Raw genomic sequence first — 19,253 nt, forward strand, 5'->3', positions numbered from 1 at the left:
TTCAAGGCGACACGTGCCCTTTGCTGGCCAGTGTCGCTTACTGCTAAGTGGCTTTTGGCTGTGTACATCTCCCTAAGAGGGAAAGAATGCTTGTGGGTGCGTCACTCCCGCTGATGTGTGCGAGCCCGTAACCACAGGAGTCAACAGTTATTATTCATTTACTTCCCTTTTTGAAAAAAAAATGAGCATAACCTAGTCTGGTTTGCTAGCTGAATGAAAAGATACACCAGCATTTTCTCTTATTTAGAATTAAAAAGTAAAAAAAAAGATATCATCAAGTAGGTGTCTACAAGGCTACACACAAAGGAGGGTAGTATCTAGTTCTTATCTTTGGTGTCCTAAGCAGAAGATTCACTATGACTGGGGGAGGGTGGCATCTTGGGGGACCGCACAGAGTCACATACAATGCTTTTCTTATACGAATGCTCCCGGTCACTAGGGTGACCTGTTAGTCCAAGATGTAGTGACTGATTAAGCCCAACACAGAGTTTTTCTCCACCACCCACCCTTGCTTATCAGATCCACAAACTATTAGTAGGTTAAGGAAGAGAAAACAGTCATTACAAGTTGCATTGTTAAACTGTGTCCCCCGTGTTTACAGCAGTTTTTCACTAAACCTGGGACTGTGAAGGGGTTACAAAGAAAGTGATTAATATAGTCCTTCTCAAGGTTATGTGATTTCTCCCGCCCCACCCCCACCCCTCGCCCACCCCGCCCCTGCCCCACCCCGCAGAAAGTGGAAAGACCGTGGCAGTAGAGAGTAAGTGGTCACTGCAGTGTCTTCTCCCTTCGCAAGATCCAACTGATGCTGAGGTAGAAATCGACTGTTGGCGCCCTCTAATCCTCCTCGGCAGACTCTTGCGAGGATGTCTCTTCAGTTTCCTCCTGCAACACAAGAGAGTAGGAGGGTTAGGCCTTGTTCCAGAACCACAATCGCCCTGTGCGCCATCTTTCACCACCATACAGCCGACGGCCCCCACCAGGCAAAGGCTGAGCAGCTAGAGGGCGGCTGGGACACTCCCCGCCCCGTGTTCCCAGGCTCCTGACCTGCGAGCCATTGAGGAATCAAGGGGTTGTTTTTTTCCCGGGACAGCCTTCAGTCCCTGTTGACTTAAGGCATCATGGTTGCTGGTCAGCAAATTCAATTGTTTGCATCCTGGGGAATGTGTGATCCCCAGAAGCCTTACTCACCAAGAAAGAAGAGATTTATTTTTTCCCCCAACAGCTTGCCAGTTATTGGTTTTAAAAATTGGCACAATTAGTCGTAAGAACAATGTTGAGGAAAGTGAGCCCACCCACCAGATACCAGGAACGGCAGCTGGTTCTGTTTTGGTGTTTGAGAGATTCTCTTTCACAGACAGGAAAGCCCAGGATGTAGAAAAGCAACATACGCAGGTTCCAAGGCGAGCAGGTAGAGACAGGTTTGGGTCAAAACTGCAGTTGTGCTGGTTGGTGTAGGGCTGGGTCGAATCGGTGGGAGAGCACGGGCAGAGTCACTCAGCGTGCACTGCCTGAGAGCTATTTCCTAATTCTTACATTTATTAAAGCCCATTTAGAGACAACGAGCAGAGTTTGACATTACTGTTCAATCTCAATACTAAATCCGTCAACATCAGGCAAACATTTAATGGTGGGCCAGCCAAGCAGGGAAAACCTCATATATATATTTTTTTTCAGAGCCTCTCCTCCATATAAATCCAGTTCCTTCCCTCCTCCCCTCTCTTTTTTTTCTTCATTCTGTGTGGCTCTGGAATTTGTTGGGGTTCTGCAAGCTGGTGTGAGCTACAAAGTCCTTTTAACTTTTGCTTATTTAACAAACCTGCAATACCTTTCAGGACACGGGTGGTAAAGCGGAGACAATAAACAGTTCCGATAAAAAGTGTCATTAGAGGGAGGGTGATTTTTATCAAATGCTGCTAGTGGTCTCCAAAGCCAGCATGTGAAAGAGATCTGGGAGAGACGTAAACATTGACTCCGGCAGCCAATGGAGCCCCTTTAAGAATGGCCAGCTCACAACAGCTTATCCAGCCCTCATACTTTAATAGATTTGGTTTTCCACATGGCTTCATTTTGTCTGGGTGGCTAACGGACACAATTTATACTTCTCTTCCTCTACCAGGTCACTACAGAACACCACTCAGTAAAACATGCCTGAGAGTCTGTCTTTGCTACAGGACCAAACTTCCATTCATTAGTGTCTGAAACACTTCAGCTGTGAAGGGGCTCCTAAATGTTACCATGTGTGGTGCGGCTTCTTCGCAAAAGTAGCAAACGGTAGGGAGAAATTGGCTGGACTGGCTGCTCATGCCCTCCCTTGAATGTGTGTGTGCGCGCGCACACACACACACACACACACACACACACACACGGCCATGGAGCTTCCACCCTGGTTTTTTTCTTCCCCACAGCCCACCACTTCTCACAAGTCAAGAAAAGTTTCAAACATTCTCCCCTCCCACCCCCAAAGGCTGAGAGATTTGTAAATCCAGGGAATAACACACACATGCAAATGAAAGGATTGTAGCGTAAAGACTAGAATCACTGCAGCATCGAGTCACGGGAGTTCACACCGGCTTTGTTTAGTCTGCTTTTGGTTTTGTGGGAAATGTGGAACGCATGAAGCTACCTCCCTTCTCCTCCCAGGCCGCCAAACTGTAGGCTTCACATCTTGACAAGGCAACAGGCCATGACCCCGAGATTCTCTGCGGAGTCCGAGTTAGAAAGGAGGATGTAGCTTGATCAAAGTCACGGGCCGATGGGAGAGAGGCGAGCCGGGATCAGCTGCCCTGTGACCCTGGTTTTTCACTTAATATTTAAGTTCCAGAAAGTTACTAAACTGTTTGGCAGACGCCTTCATTGTCCCCTCCAGAGGACTCACTTCTCATAAGATGAGGTGTGGGCTCATGTTAGGTTGTTCCCTTGGAAGAGACCACAGCGGAGGATCAGGTAAGCACTTTTACTCCATCTTCTCATGGTGAGCAGAACCCCCCCACCTTGCATTGAGCTATGGTTATTCTATCAGCTTGAGGATTGGGATGAAAATAGCATTTCTCAGGCCATGAACTTATTGAGACCTTGCACTAAATGGGATGTGATCGGTTTTATCGAACATTCCCAGAAGCCTTGTTTGATATGAGTGCCTGAAAATCCTGATAGTGAAATCCCTTAGACACAACTCAGCCCCAAACGACGGCCCCTTGTTTCTTTTACTTAGCCTTTCTTAGCATAACACGGGGAGTAGTGTTATTTATGTATCTTTCCTCTGACCTTGAAATTCTTTTGCTGGTAACTATCAATTAAGACTGGGAATTTAACGAGGAGGTCAGGGTGGGAAGTCTCACCCCGTTAACTGTGGGGTGGCAATGTGGCTGTCATGTGTTCAACACGGTGGGCTTCTCAAAAGCTCGGCGGAGAGCTTCTTTCTTGGTACAGCCTCTGCTGGCCTCCCTCCAAAACAAGGCCAAGGCATCAAGGGGGTGACACTGGCCCTTCCCAACTCCACCGGCTTCTGTTCTAGTGTCTCTACTGGCCTGTGTGTGGCTGCCCTCCTGCTGAGAGAAACGCTTGGAAAAGTGACCTTGGCTCCTCTCTCACTAAGCTTCATGAATCCTGTGCCTTGCAAAGAGCAGAACAAGGGACATTCTGGGATAAGCAGCCATCTCTGATGTCCCCAAAAGGAAGACTGTCACCACCACAGAGAAATTCCCATCAACCCTCAGGCTCAGTTCTCTTAGTAGACATGGCCATGGACTGTGGACCACAGCTTGGATCCCAAGGTGTGTACCTTAAGGATGGCTTGACACTTGCAACACATGGCCCAAGGGATTTTAAGTACTGCAACTCCCCATGGCAGCCTTGAAGTACTAAATAGATTAAAATGCTGTGTCTAAGAATAGCACACATCCCATTAGGGGTGAGACAGTCAAACAGTGGCACTCTGGTCAAAGAAGGATCCCTGTGTAGGATGGTCCTTGGGGATCTAGAATTGCACAGTGATGTGTTTATGGGCAGTTCTCACTAAATCCTTGAATCCTGAACACATCCCTGTTATTCACACAGTTACTTGAGGAAGACAACCAAGGATACACCAAGCTGGCTTAAATGCGTGAGTGTTTCCAGCAGAAAATTGATGGGAGGGAGGAGGTGGAGCTTATATATAATACACATAACTATCTTTAGTTATACATATCAGAAACTGGTGGGAGGGAGGGGGTGAAGTTTATATATAATACACATAACTATCTTTAGTTATACATATCAGAAACTGGTGGGAGGGAGGGGGTGGAGCTTATATATAATACACATAACTATCTTTTGTTATACATATCAGAAAATTGCACCCATTTTTGCCTTGATTTTTCTTTCATTCATGTGGAACTCTGTCATTGTTTGAAAGCTTGCAAACACAACCCCTGCGATATAGTTTGCATATGGTCTTTAGAAGTTGGTTCTACAACATGTTCATACCCTTGGGTGTATGTTAAGGGATTTTTAAAAAAGGAAGGAGGACAGCATGGTACCCAAAGTTAATTCTTGGTGGTTAGTGCAAGGATGGCTTGGTATAGGCTAGGATGCCAACTACAAGGGGTTTAGTAAGAATAGAGCTTGAGTCAGATGGTGGCGGCGCACGCCTTTAATCCCAGCACTTGGGAGGCAGAGGCAGGCAGATCTCTGTGAGTTTGAGGCCAGCCTGGTCTACAAGAGCTAGTTCCAGGACAGGCTCCAAAGCCACAGGGAAACCCTGTCTCGAAAACAAACAAACAAACAAAAATAACAAAACAAAACTTAATTTTTGGAGGAGCAATAAATAACAGGTCTGTAGTGGAGGAGACCTTCTTGCAAACTTGGTGGCAGATGACATCATGTTGCTTTATGATATTTGTGGTAAGGAGGGCAAAAATCACACGAGTTCACCCTGGTGCTAGTAAACCTTTGCATGCTTTTTCTTAACTGCAAAGAATTCTGCCCGTGTTTCTGCACATGGTGCTGCAGACCACTTAGGCTCTGCCACCAGCTAGCCCACAAGGGACTGAAGGGCCACTACAGTGAAATGACATTTGCAGACACACAAATATTCGAGGCCAGGCTGCTCAGGAGAGAAATAGAGGATCCTCCTCCTAAGCCTCAAAGAGCAGGCACCAGCCTTGCCAGCTTTGTCTGAAGGACCCACAAGACTACAAAATCAAGGTTTTCGAGCTTCTTCTGCCCTATTGTTTGACTCAAAATGGCCTGGAACTGTATGACTTTGTGAAAGGCGATTATTTCCTCCAACTAGCAACATTTGGCAGAAGATTTTGAAAACCCAAGTGAAGTGGAACATATATAAACTATGTAACCTGCTAAGTGAAATGCTGAGCATGCTGGGAGAGGAATATGTCTTTCAAATCAAAATTTACAAAACTGAGCTATTTAGAGCAAGACACCAATCTTCGTTAGTGCTACATGTATTTAATAATACATAACTATTAGGTCCACCTCATGTATGCCACCTTCCACCTAATGAAGCTGTTTTCGAGTCTTACTAGGATGTTTCATATAAAGAAGGCTAATCTTAGACGTCCCTCACCACAGACACCAATCGGGGCACTAGGAGGTTGGGTAATCAACATCGTATTTTCATTGTGGGAGACCAGAGAGGCCGATGCCCATCCTATTGCACTGTATGGCTCTGTGACAAAAGGGAGCCAGGCATGCGAGTAAACATCCTATGGGATGGGCGTGGAGAACGTTGATTATTAACCCAGTCACCTAGTCTCTGTTTGCCTCTAACCTGTGATTGAATAACAGAGATTTGAGGGGAAAGAAAAAAAAAACTGCTGTTAAATAATTCTCCATTGAGAAAAGAGAAGGCATCGTAGGTTCTCACAAAGCGTGTCTTTGGGGCCAGGCACTGAACCTAGGGTGCAACCTTGCCTTCTCGGCTCCCCTTTTTATTTCTTGTTTTGAGACAAGGCCTTGCTAAGTTGTCCAGACTGGGTCTGTAGACCATGCAGGCCCACTTCATTCTCATGGAATTACAGGCCTGCTGCATGAGACCAGGCATACGTAAAATGCACTGTTTGTCTTGTTCTGCCATGGAAAGTCTTACAACAGAGGCAGCACTGGCCCCTGCGACGCCGAGAATTTCTCTGCCCTGGGATCAAGGACTAGTTAAAAAAAATCCTGAGACGGAACTCACGTTTTTCACACAGAGAAATCATTTCATATACAAACTACTCACAGATTTCAGAAGCCCAAATTTCCGAGAATCATGGATTCTGCCAGTTTTCCCATTCTTAAGACAAGGGCCTTGTGTGTGAAAATAACCGAAGATGTGGCAAAAGGGTTCACACCTGAAGCAAAGTATTCAGGAAAAACCTCCTACATTGCCCACGTTCTCATTTTGATACAAAGTAATTTTAAAATATGGTTTGGGTGAAGTCCGCTTGATGATTGAGTACAGACTTGTTTATTGGTGGCACAAGCCAGAAGAAACCCTTTTTCTTCAATTTCTTTGTATAAAGCTTTGATTGGCACTGTATTTATTGCTAAGCAAAAGAACATTTCCAGAATATTGACAATTGCACCAATATTGTTCATTATCCTGAGCTTTATCTCTTTCCACTTTTTTAGATTTTTAAAAATTTAATTATATTTTATGTGGGTGTGCTCTGCATGTCTACCTTCCTGTGCAAAGAAGGCATCAGATCCTATTACAGATGGTTGTGCTCCACCATGTGGTTGCTGGGAATTGAACTCAGGACCTCTGGAAGAGCAGCTGGTGCTTTGAAGCCCTGTGCCACCTGTCCAGCCCCTCTCCCCTGTTTGTCCACATGTTCGGATTACTTTGTGAGTGTGTTCATGCATGCACGTTTGCACGCATCTGTGTGTGCATGCACACTAGAATGCACAAGTATGCACAAGCATTTGGGGCTAGAGGGTGATGTCATGTGGAGGTGGCTGTTCGCTCAGCTGCTCTCCCGCTCCTCTCTGAGGCTGGGATTTCCAGCATGCTGCAATGCCCCCTGGGTATTTACATGACTTCTGGGGATCTGAGGTCTGGTCCTGACGTTTGTGTGGCAAGCAGTTTACTACTGAGCTCCGTCTTTGGTCCTCCTCTGAGTTTTGACTTTTGAATGATACTAAAAATATTTAATAATCATAATAGATTAACAGGTAATTCTCATTCAGCAAACATTTGAGAATTCAGCAGCCCTGTCCTGCCTGTAGCTCAGACTAGTCTACCACGAAGGAATTGCTCAGAAAGACCAGGCTGGAAGACTCACTTCTATTTATTCTATATTTAGTGTGTGCTGGCAAGTGTGGAAGATAATTTAGATATGTGATAAATATTTGGATTTGATCCAGCTTACATCAAAGCGCAAAAGGAATGGCCATCTGCGATGCGAACGGGAGGAGCTGACAGCATTGTTCTTCCCTGGGTAGGCTGAGTCACAGAGCTAACAAGTTGAGCTGAGAGAAAAAATAAGCCCACAACAATAACAGCAACAAAATTCCAGCAAATGTGTCCAGTCCAGAAACACTGAATTTGTCTCCGTGGAGTTTTGGAAATTTGTCTCCATTGAGTGGCGTCCTTTCTCATCTGTCAGGAGCTACCTCACCGCTGTAGCCAATCCCAGACGAGACGCAGCTGGCCTCACCCTGCCCGTGCCCCTGTACTGGGACAGTCAGCGAAGCTCATTACTGCATCTGCTTAGGGTTAATAATCACGATGGCTCCTCTGAGCCTCCTCTGCCCTCTGCCTCCCGGGGCTGCTGTGCCCTTGGGCTGACTAAACACTCTATGTTCAACTTTGCTGTCTCTTTTTCTTTTGACCTTTGCCATGTCAGGGGTTAGAGGCGAAGTCAGAAAGTATTTCCTCTACAACAAAACATCGACTCTCAAGGAAGTCTTTGATGGAAACCTTCGTGTTTGCCCCTTGGTACCAAGCATTTATTGGCTCACAAAATGTTTTACCAGCTTGAAGGAATGTAAGCAGGGAAACAAATCAATCAATCCCCTTTATGGCTTAGGTGCGTAAATCCCAGGCTCCTGAGTGAGCCGACGGGTGGCGGTAAGTCTGATTTATTAGGAACCTTTTACTGCGTTTTGGCTAAGGTACCGCGTAAAAGGTGAGCGTCGGAGTGTTCTCTCCCTCTGTCCTCCTTCCTTCTTTGTGTGTCTCGACTAGAAGCTCCCAGTAAAAATGCCTTCTTTGAGAAGAATGTGTTGGCTGTAATCCATCAACTTGCTTGTCCCCCCAAATGAAATCTCTCATTTTGCTCCAAACAATGTTTAGGTTGTCTGCAATATAAACATCCTTAAAACTGCCCTTGAAGTTTCTGTAGAAACATTCAACATTTTGGAAGGGGGAGGGGACCACGTGAAAACGGAGGTTTTTGGAGATTCCATTTTTGGAGATTCCAGCTGCACCCTCACAAAGAAGGTGTTCACAGGTAGGAAATCTATGTTGGGGTGGACCACTTTGTTTCCATTCTTTTTCAAGTCTCTTGATAGGAAATAGAAAAGAGAAGGTTTTTCCCATTTTGCTAACCATGGAGAGTTCACAAACGAACAATGTGTGCTGAATGATGGGACGTCGTGAGAACTGAACAAAACCAAAAAGCTCGCTTTCCCTTAGATGGGCAAAATGTCTGAATTACATAGAAGGGGCCACTTCTAATTTCATTCAGCGTGTTAAAATGGGAACAATAAGACAAAGGAGCCAATGGAAACTTCCAGAAGGTAGGGCTAAAGACAAAACCCGGAGGGGAAAAGTTCCTTCATGAAAAAGTAATAACTCTAAAGAGAAGTCCATGCCCCTTCCTTCTGGAACCAACTTTTGAATGTATGTGGTCGAGGACTCTTTTTGCTGAAGAATTCGCTAATTTCTAGTGATTTCTAATTAGTTTCTCTCTATCTATTGCTTACTTTATTACTTTACAATACAAAGTAAAATTTCTACTAAGCCTTGTTTCCTGTAGTCTGGGAACTTAAGGAGAGTCAGTGTGAGCGTTGTAGACAACCTCCTCCTCTGAGTCGAGGGGATGAGTTCCTGCCCATAGGACCGTGCAACAGACTTTTGGTTTGCAATTCATGCACCTGGTGCATTTTCCCAACTCAGCCCCTCTGCAGCAGGGCTTGCCTCAAACTTTTATAAACACACATGCTTAGAAATACACACACATATGCTGAGACAGCATCGTGCGGAATTTGCCCCCTCAGAGTGACCTTTGGTTGTTTTTTATCCCAGTGAGTTGTAAGCATTCTTTACCACAGAGCCTCTCGTGACTCTGTATCCATGTGACGGACATATAATGAAGGTGATTCTGACGACTTTCATCTTAGGATAGGACTTAAACCATTTAAAAACCATTTTAAAAACATGCCATTGAAATGTTAGGTAAAAGGGGGATCATTTTGAATGAATAAAAACTCTTAAAAGATTTTGAAGATGTAAATCTTGAGATATGGAAAAACCTACCAGCCAAAAATAAGCTAGAACATATTCTCCTCCCCGGATACTATGATCTTCTCATACTTTTCTGAGGATTAGGGAATAGTCACTGTTATTGGGCCATTTTCCCCCCGGACAGATACACAGGACCCAGTCCAGGGATGGAGTTCAGGAATGGCCAGAAGGAAGCCCTCTAGTCATATGTATGGCCATCTCTTTACTTCTCATGAGACACACTTAATTTTGCTAATTGTCACCACCTCAAAGCAGGACCTGAATGTCACCTCTGAGGCTGAGCCTGAGTCGACAGAGACTTCTGTGGGGACAAGCCCTCTCTCTGGGAGGGTATCTGGGAAGGACCAGATGGAAGGGAGTCTTCAGCTGCTCTGTAAAATTTACATTATCCTCCGCGAACTTCCATGCAGCGCCCGTGTTTACATAATTCATCACTGTGCCGCGAGACAATATAAATTAGGCGGTCCCGTGAGCTGGGCTCCCTTCCCTCCTAATTCTGTCTGAGCTCCTTTCCTTTAAAGGGAAAATTTGGAACAAGGTCTGTAAAACAGCCTGACAGATCGGTGATGGCCATGGCTTCTCTTGTGGCTTCTCTCAGATTCCTGACTCGGGGTCTGTGTGTGTGTGTGTGTGTGTGTGTGTGTGTGTGTGTGTGTGTGTGTTCTGTGTGATCCGCTTTATTATCCTTAGTGTTTTAAAGCTCAATTTACAATCAATTGCAGTCATGTTAATGATTTCTACCTGTGATGCATGTGTTTGTGCCTTGTTACTATTGTACATCCGTTTCACCTACGACAGCTCCTGTTCCGTCTCCACCTTCCCCTCTGTAACTTGAGTGTTACTAGCAAAATCATAGGAAGCCATGAAGTTCAGCTCTTAGGGAACCATTTCCTTTACTAACCCATGGCTTTCTACTCATTCATCTGTGTCCCCTACAGATTACATAAACACTGACATTTTTGTGGCCATTTGCGCATTAAACAAATGTTCAAACATCTTGCCGTTTTTTTTCTCCTTTTTCACTGAGTATGTTCATTCTCGGCTTCCCATTAGGCTCACACAGAGAATTCACAGAAAGTACTCAGGCAGCTGGGCGGTGGTGACACTCAGGAGACAGAGGCAGGTGGATCTCTGTGAGTTCGAGGCCAGCCTGGTCTAAAGAGCTAGTTCCAGGACAGCTAGGGTAGTTACACAGAGAAACCCTGTCTCGGGAGAAAAAAGAGAAAAAGAAAGAAAGTACTTAGGCAAAAGTCTTCAAATCAGGCCAGCAGGGGCTGGTGGTTGTAGGTGAGTATTTAACAACTGGCTCTCTAGGAAAACAATGGCCAGAATAGGACTCTTGTATTGATCCCCATGGTGTGAAGACTCATACAGCGGACATGAAGTGAGCACAAGATTTGAAAGAGACGCTCACATCTGGCTCCGAGTATAGGTGCTTTGCACACCTGTTTGAATCTTGCAATAGGAGCCTCTGCATCATATACTTTCCTAATGCCTTGCTTTTTGTTCAGCGTACCTTCCCTACGACACCAAGAGCAAAGCAGCTGTCAAACATGTGAGGCTATTGATCTGCAGACCATGACACAATGCCAAGCCCTGGGGCTTCCTCTGACTCAGACACATAGCACCTGTTCATTCTCTTTCTCTTGATTTCCTTCCTGATGAAGGGCAACGGCTTAGCAGAGCACACTGAGTGTTATTTACATTTTGTTTAGGTAAATATTGCTTAAGGACACTGACTATTTTTAGCACTTGCCTGTGCCATGCCGGGCTTTCAAGCTGAGGAACAACAAAGTGAATGAACTGTCATTCTAGCACGGTTTTGCCTGTACCAGACTTGTAATAAATACAGTTATTTTAATTCACTTCCCCTGTATCCTTATATGCATCTGACAACTTTAGAATTTTTGTTTGTTTTTCTATGTAGTCCTGGCTGTCCTGGAACTCACTCTGTAGACCAGGCTGGCCTCGAACTCAGAGATCTGCCTGTCTCTGCTTCCCGAGTGCTGGAATCAAAGGCGTTTGCCACCACTGCCTGGCAAAAACCTTAGTTTTATCCCAAGCAGTGTTTTTTAGAGAAGCAGACACATGCTGACATTGCCTGCATGATGTTTTCCTAAAAAGCAACATCCTTTTAAGAGGAAGCGCTCTAGGGAAGCCAACTCTTTTGTGTGGCTATTTTCAATTCCGTGAAAGAGGTTTCCGAAGAGCCGCATGATCCACGGCACACTGACTGGCTTGCAGGTCCGACCTGCATGGCCCAAGTATCTGTTCAAGTCCAAATGGGAAGAAGACGGCAGGACCTCTGTTGCTTTGTTTCTGGTGCTGAGAATTGAACATAGGTCCTCACGAATGCCAGCCAAGCCTAACCTTGCAGTTAGGTCCCTACCTATCATACTGGCTTAGCTTACAGCCTTGGAAATCGTGATTAATTTGTCAGTTGTATTTTCTTCAAGATGTTTTTCTTCAACCAGTACAAATTTCATGCTTCTCTGCATACTCTGTAGCTTGGATAAGAAACTTCAGCTTATGACTAAAGGCAGTGAAGATAACTTTAATTTAATATTGCTGAGTTATGATTTCTAAGCAAGGCCTGAGAGTTCCTTAACGTGAAACATTAGCATGATTTCCAGTTGATCAGCCTCCCTGGAGATGTTTTAGGATATCACATAATACAGAACAATTCAATGATCAACTGTTTTTAGCCATACATTAAGAGTGACCTACAACTAGTAAGTCCTATGTCAACTCAAAAGGTTGTGGACGGTCTGGAGGAAAAGACAAAATGTAAGAATTGGTAAAATGGGCTGGAGAGATGACTCAGAGGTTAAGAGCACTGACCAGCGCTCCTTCAAAGATCCTGAGTTCAATTCCCAGCAATCACATGATGGCTCACAACCATAATGAAATCTGACGCCCTCTTCTGGCCAGATCTCATTATACACAATAAACAAATATTTTTTTAAAAAATGGTAAAACAAGCCAGGTATAATGGTGCATGCCTTTAATCCTAATACTTGGGTGAAAAGACTGTGGATCTCTGTGAGTTTGAGGCCAGCCTGGTCAACATAGTGAGTTCCAGGCCAACCAGAAGTATGCAAAAAGAACTTATCTCAAAACAAACAAACAAAAACAAATTAACAAACAAAAACAAATAACAATAAGATTAAATTCTTATTTACAGCCCCAACATAGTTTTATTTTGTATGGTACTGTGCCTTTTTCACACTGAAGGTCTTGATGTTTTGCTGTTTCCGTTTTCACACACACACACACACACACACACACACACACACACACACACACACAAATGGGACCATGACATGTGAGTGGAGGTCGCTGGCTCTATCCTCCACCCTGTGGACTCTGGGGCGCACACTGGGGCTGTCAGGTCCGGCAGCAGGGCCTGCACCAGCTGAATCATCTCACTGGCCCTGACTGTGGTTTTCAATCAATACTCTCAGACTCTATATATCCCTGACTCAGAAGGATAAAACAAATGGTCAAGAGTATTTCTATGTACAACCAAAATGAGAAAATGCTAACTTAAGGCTTGGAAGACTTTTTTGGGTACATATTTTACTTGTGTTCTTTTGGGAGAAAGAAGTCATAAAAGATCATGTCTCACCTGAGCAGGCTTCTTCTGGACGACTTGCTGTGGCTAAGGAAGAAACAAACGAGAGAAATGTTATATATTTTAAAAGAAAACGTACAGGGGAAAAAAGTTGAGAATTCACTCCTTAAATGTGGGTGTGGATCTGCAAGGCAAAGGCGAAAATTCAACATCTGAAAAGTCGACCTAAGTTAAAGAGCGTTTATTCCTAGTCTCCACTTATGAAGGAAGACAACACAGGCTCTCTAGTACCCATACTGGAATAGATTCGCTGGAAGAGTAACTCGGTTTTCAGTCTGCATGTCATAAAACTTGAAGAGCAGAAAGCCCCAATAGCCTACCATTAAAAAAAAATCTTTTCCAAGACAAAATGTATAAACCACACAATTGCCCATTTAAAGAGGTCAGCTCGGAGGTCAGCACCACAACCTAATTTCAGAACATTTTCATTTTTTCCATAAAAGAAACTTTGTACCTAATTGTGGCAACTGCCCGTCACTGTCCACCTCGCTAGTCAACCTCCTAAGCTGAATTTACTATCATTCCACCCTCTGTTAGATGAATTGGTTTGTTCCAGACATTTCATAGTGGAAGAATCATGCAACATGCCTTGCATGTCTGCCCTTTCTCACTGGTGAATTTAATATCCAGGTGAAGGCGGTAATGCATATGGTACTATCTGAGATGACTAATCTTAATTGCATTGACAATAACCATGAAAATACACCCGGGTGTGTCTATGAAGAAGTTTCCAAGGAGGTTTAACTGAAGAGAGAGGACCCACTCTGAAAGGGGCAGCACCATCCATGAGGGTGGTGCTGCCCCTCCCAGAGGGAGTAAAAATGAGGAAGGAGTTGAGCAAATACACTCATCTCTCTGTGCTTCCAAAGAGAGAAAGTAATCAGTTGCTTCCCACCGCTATGAACTGTGTGGCTTTGAACTGTAAACCCAACTCTACCCCTTCTGTCTTAAATCACCTTTGTCAGGCCTTTTGAAACAGAACTGAGAAAATGACTACTATAGTATCAACAGTTAATTGCTTTGTATGGCGAATGTATACCACACTTTACCTCCCTGGATGTGCATTAGCTGGTGTCTATCTGGGCTATTTCCACCTCTTGGCTATTATGAGCAGCTCCTATGAGCATTCATAAACACACTCCAGGGAGGTTTTGTTTTATGTATTATGGATGACGTGGAAGTGGTATTGCTGCCCCTCCACCCCAAAATGAGCAGCTTCTAGATGGGTTTCCAAAGCAGCTACACAATAGTGTAAACATTAAATATAAAATATGTCAGGCCCACCAGTGATGTAATGTTCCCGCATATGCGTCAGCACCTGTTGCTGTCTGCCACTTTTATTCTAGACTTCCAACTAGGTAGACAGTTAAATACCATTGCTCCCATTTAAATTCTCTATTCACTAATTACACGAAACATTTTTATGTGCCTACTAGCCATCCATTTAGCTTTTGTAAAGAAATGTGTCTTTAAATGCTTTGCTCATTAAAAAAAAAACTGTTATTCATTTTTCTTTCAACATTGAGACCTGTGCTGGCTAGTTTTATGTCAACATGTCAATTTAACACAGGATACAGACATCTGAGAGGAAGAAACCTAACTTTAAAAAAGGCCTCCCTAAGATCAGGCCTGTAAGGCATTTTCTTAATTAGTGATTGAGGAGGGAAAGCCCAGCCTGTTGCGGATGGGGCCATCCCTGGGCTTGTGGCTTTTGATTCTGTGAGAAAGCAGGCTGAGCAAACCACAAGGAGCAAAGCCAGTAAGCAGCACCCTCTGTACTCCGCATCAGCTCCTGAATACAGGTTCTTGCCTTGTTTGGGTTCCCGTCCTCACTTCTTTCAGTGACGGACTATGGACGTGGAAGTGGTATGCCAAATAGACCGTTTCCTTCCCAATTTGCTTTTGGCCATGGTGTTTCATCACAGCAATAGAAACCCCCTAAGATAAGACCCAAGGGTTCTTTGGTGCTCTGGATCTTTATCAGATCTACAGTCTGTGAACATTTTCTTCTGTTTCATGGATCCACTTTGTTCATTTGTTCCAGATGGGCTTTCTTGGTGTTACCTTGGCTTTCCTGGAACTTGCTTTATAGACCAGGCTATCCTCAAACTCAGAAATCTGCCTGCCTCTGGCTCCCAAGTACTATGATTAAAAGTCACATGCCAGCAGCCAAGCTCAATATATTCACTTTTGTGATGGTGTCTTATGGAGATTGATTTTCATATCCACATCTATGCATCTCATTGTCCTGGTAGACCAGTACTCCTCTCTTCTCTTTTGAGTGAACCTTCAGAGTGAGATATTCCTGCAGCCTAAATGAATCTTCCATCAAAGTTTCTTCAGTGGTACAAAAGGTATATTTGAAGCCCTAGTCCCTTGATAGATTGCTTCCTGAGAATATGCTTATGTCTTATAATAAATCCTATTAATTCCATTTATACAGTTCTTGAAAGTTTGCATGTATAACTGAGCCACCTTGATTCAAAGACGCAAGTGAAAGAAATGAAATTGCTACACGCCTTTAGAAACATAAGAATTGAATTAAACTCCCTATGTCCAGAATACAGAATGTTTGTGTTGTGGGACAATGGTCTTTTATCCTGTCACTTGTATTTTAATAAATGCTGATTGGCCAATCGCCAGGCAGGAAGTATAGGCGGGACAACAAGAATTCTGGGAAGAGAAAAGTTTCAGTCTGCAGCCCTTTAGCCCCAAAGAAACACACAGAAGAAGCGAGACACAGAGCAAGCAAGATGTGACTTCCTTCCGAAAAAGGTACCAAGCCATGTGGCTAACAGAATCGACGGGGCGGGACAGACGCCTCAGTCAACATGTCTATAAAGGACTGATGTTTCCTTGTTGTTTGAAAACATTATAAAAAGTTTGTACAGTATTTTTTAAAAGATGGATGATTTAAAAAAAATTAAAGACTTAAAAAAGGGAGGAAAAAGATATTGTTACTTACTGAAGAACAAAAAAAGGAAAGGTCTAACCCATGACTTTGAACAGAAGTAGAGATCACATCCTGAAGCCCAGATTTTGAGATAACGGTTTTTTTCGTTTGGTTGGTTTTTTTCTTTTCCCCAGGCAGACTTGAACCCAGGAAGCACAGGACTTCAGGCCTCTTAGGATCCAAAAGTGTGCTCTGAGGTAGTATTCATTTCCAAAAGGTCACTTCTAAGAAGAAATCACCTTTTTTTCTCCCTCATGTCTCCTGCCGCTTACACCTGTGCGTTAACTTTAACTCCCAAACCGTTTTAAACCCACACACATTCTCGCAGGCCGCCTGCCTCCTACTCCTCGCCAGCCCCCTCCTTTCTTGGCTGAGGCGCTCCATTCACGCGAGGGCTGCACACTGCGTCTCAATGAAACTCTCCGAAAGAGCTGCCAGCTCACCAATTTTCCATGAATTAGGTCCTGACACTCCAGCGAGAGGAAAGACAATGTCTGAACCTCTGCCAGCCTTGGCTGCCGGCCTAGTTCATGTCACAGAACTTCTCCCAGCCACACTTAGACACAGCACTCCATACTTCTCAGGCCACCAAACAAACAGACCCTTGAACGCTTTCAGTGCTGGTTGTGGTTAAGGTTGCTGGGATGTTTTCCCAGCCTCTGGCACCCGATGGCTCCAGACTGTGCCCAGAAAGTTTTTGCTGTTGTTGTTGTTTTGTTGTTTTTATTTTTATGAATGGCTTTGGTCTTAAAAAAAAAAACGCAGACCAAATCATAATACTACCGCCATTCATAAAAACAGAAAGGAAGTCCGCTGCCAGCTGGAAAGGTTTCTGGACGACACAGGGCAGGCCTCTTATCTTGCTGGCGGCATCTCTCAGCTCAGAACGAAGTGTTGAGACAGGGAAGCAGGGTTCTTACGGTTCTTGGCAGCAAACACATTTGGCCACTGCCTGCGTCTTTATAAAGACTGGTGATAACTCTGCTTATTAATCTCCAGCATGGCTAACATTATGCTTTCATAAATCTTTAAAAAAAATGCTTTACTCTTTTACACATGTGCATCCCACAGAAAGATGAAAACCTTTTACACTTTTCACGCCTGCCCCCTCGTGCCTGGGAAGGCGTGCACCTTAGTGTTTACGTTTTCTCACCAGGAAGCTGAGGCATAGGGATGTCAGCCTCTCTAGTTTATTCCTGAAACTGAAAGAACCCGAGTCTATCGGTTCTCTTAATCTCATGAGGAGACCTTTCACTTCCACGGAATGAAACAATTCAGTCTAGAACCAGTCTGGGAGGAGGTGGAAAAAGAGGTTCACTTTCCTCTGTGTGTCTCTCAGGAGTGTCCCCTCACCCACCCAGGGCAGTCACTGCTAGGTCAAGCCTTTCTATGTCAGTCAGCTCTTCTTATGCGGATGCCAATAGTCGATAGGGGCCTCTGAGGCCGGGGTACCTCAACTCGTTTGGTCTTCTCTTTCTAACACAGTGGGAGATCTCTGTGAATGTTTTAAAGGTGTGGATTCCATAGTGATTGTTCACTTGAAGAGACAGCAGCATCTACCACGTCTTTCACTTAAGACAATCCCCACGGTTCCGTGGCTAGCGAAGCGTGTGCACACAGTGGGCTTATAGAGTGGAGGCCTGGTATGCAGCCTTTCCATGTATGGAGAACTAGAATTCACAATGAGAGACTATGACACCGTTCACCAAGCTTGTGTGAACGCCTCCTCCTCTGAACTCCTTGTATGTGTACGTTCACCCGTGTGTGCACACGCGCATGTGGGAGCATGTGAAGTCTAGATGCCTACGTTAAAGTGTTTTTCTCAGTTGTCCTCTGCCTGCACGATTTTACGCTTACTTATTTTATGTCTCTGTTCATGCACACATGTACAGGTGCCACCACATGTATGTGAGGTCAGAGGACAACTTGTGGGAGTCAGTTGCCTTCTGCCGTGCGGGTTCCACAGAACTCAGACTGTCCATCTTGGTACCAAGTAGTCCTCATCCACTAAGCTGTCCTGCCAGTCCTCCACCTTGCTCTCTGACGTCAGACTTTCAGTAAACCTGGCGCTCACTTATTTACGGAGGCTGGCCGGCCAGCCAGTTCCAGGGATCCATCTGCCTCGGCCTCCCAGCACTGGATTTAGAGTTGTGAGCTGACACACCTGGCTTTTTCTGCCAGTGCCACAGATCCAAAGTCAGGCCCTCATGCTCCATTCATCCATCCACCGCTCTACTCACAGGGCCAGACTCTTATTTAAATTCCCCAAATTCAATTCAGGAAACCACCTCTCAGAACAAAGCATCACCATCACCAGAAACATCAAGAGACCTGGAAGGAATGTTTGTATTAATATAACAGCAAAGTCAAACTGTGAGCTCCCCAAAGCTCTACTGATGGGACGTATCCTCGAGGGGCGTCTCTAGCCCACAGACCTCAGTGCCCTTCTCTACAGGCTAGCTTATTCAGGGCTAACCCAACCTCAGCACAAAGCAGTGCACTCAAGCAAATACACAGCCGCTGACATTCATGTCAGAATCCTGTGACATTGTTGAATGTATATGAAAAAGGAAAGGGCATATTTTGGGGATCCTGAGATCTTTTGTTTGCTTGTTTGTTTGTTTATTTGACACAGGGTCTCACTATATAACTTGCTGGAACTTGCTATGTAGACAAAGCTGGTCTTGAACTCAGAGATCTGCCTGCTTTAAACACCACCCCACCTGGCTAGTTTTTCTATTCTTAAAGTTCACTTATTTTTGCTTTAAAGACTGTGCAAAGTATTTTCAATTCATTTTTTTCTTATAAGACATTCCTACATACGGGAGGACATGCTTCGCAACTACACAGAACAACAGAGAGAAGAAATAGGTGCCCGTAGGTCCCCTGAGTGGCTATGCTCGTTCTTAGGGCTATCAGAGGACAAAATATAAATGTCAGAAGCAGTATGCCCTCAACACAGTCGAGACAGATGCTATGGTCAAAGTCTAAACTTGAGCAATCCAAGTTCACCAGGTGGAAAGACTCATGTGTATCCCATGATGAAAGAAGACATCTACAAGGTAATGGAAGTGAAATCAAATACTATGTGAGGAGAGAAATAATTAATGTACAAATCTGTTGTCAATATTCCAACTTGTTGGTGACATACTTGAAAGTCAACTTAAGATGCCTATCGTTATTATTCAGGAAGCAGTCATGTTCAGCGGGATTTG

The 19,253-nt window shown here is 44.4% G+C and overlaps 1 protein-coding gene across 1 annotated transcript in view; it reads right to left on the reverse strand.

The window, feature by feature from the left end:
* Window positions 1-722: 722 nt before the first annotated feature.
* Window positions 723-19,253, reverse strand: part of Hmga2 (high mobility group AT-hook 2) — a 112,445-nt gene continuing 93,914 nt past the window's right edge. Inside the window, exons 6-7 of the mRNA XM_048418682.3 lie at window positions 13,080-13,112; window positions 723-885 (exon numbers count right to left, since the gene is read on the reverse strand). Coding sequence (XP_048274639.2) covers window positions 838-885; window positions 13,080-13,112 — 81 coding nt within the window. The 3' untranslated portion in view covers window positions 723-837. The remainder of the gene's footprint in view (window positions 886-13,079; window positions 13,113-19,253) is intronic.

This window comes from Myodes glareolus, chromosome 26 (assembly GCF_982192425.1).
Source record: "Myodes glareolus chromosome 26, mMyoGla1.1, whole genome shotgun sequence".
Taxonomy (NCBI): Eukaryota; Metazoa; Chordata; class Mammalia; order Rodentia; family Cricetidae; genus Myodes; species Myodes glareolus.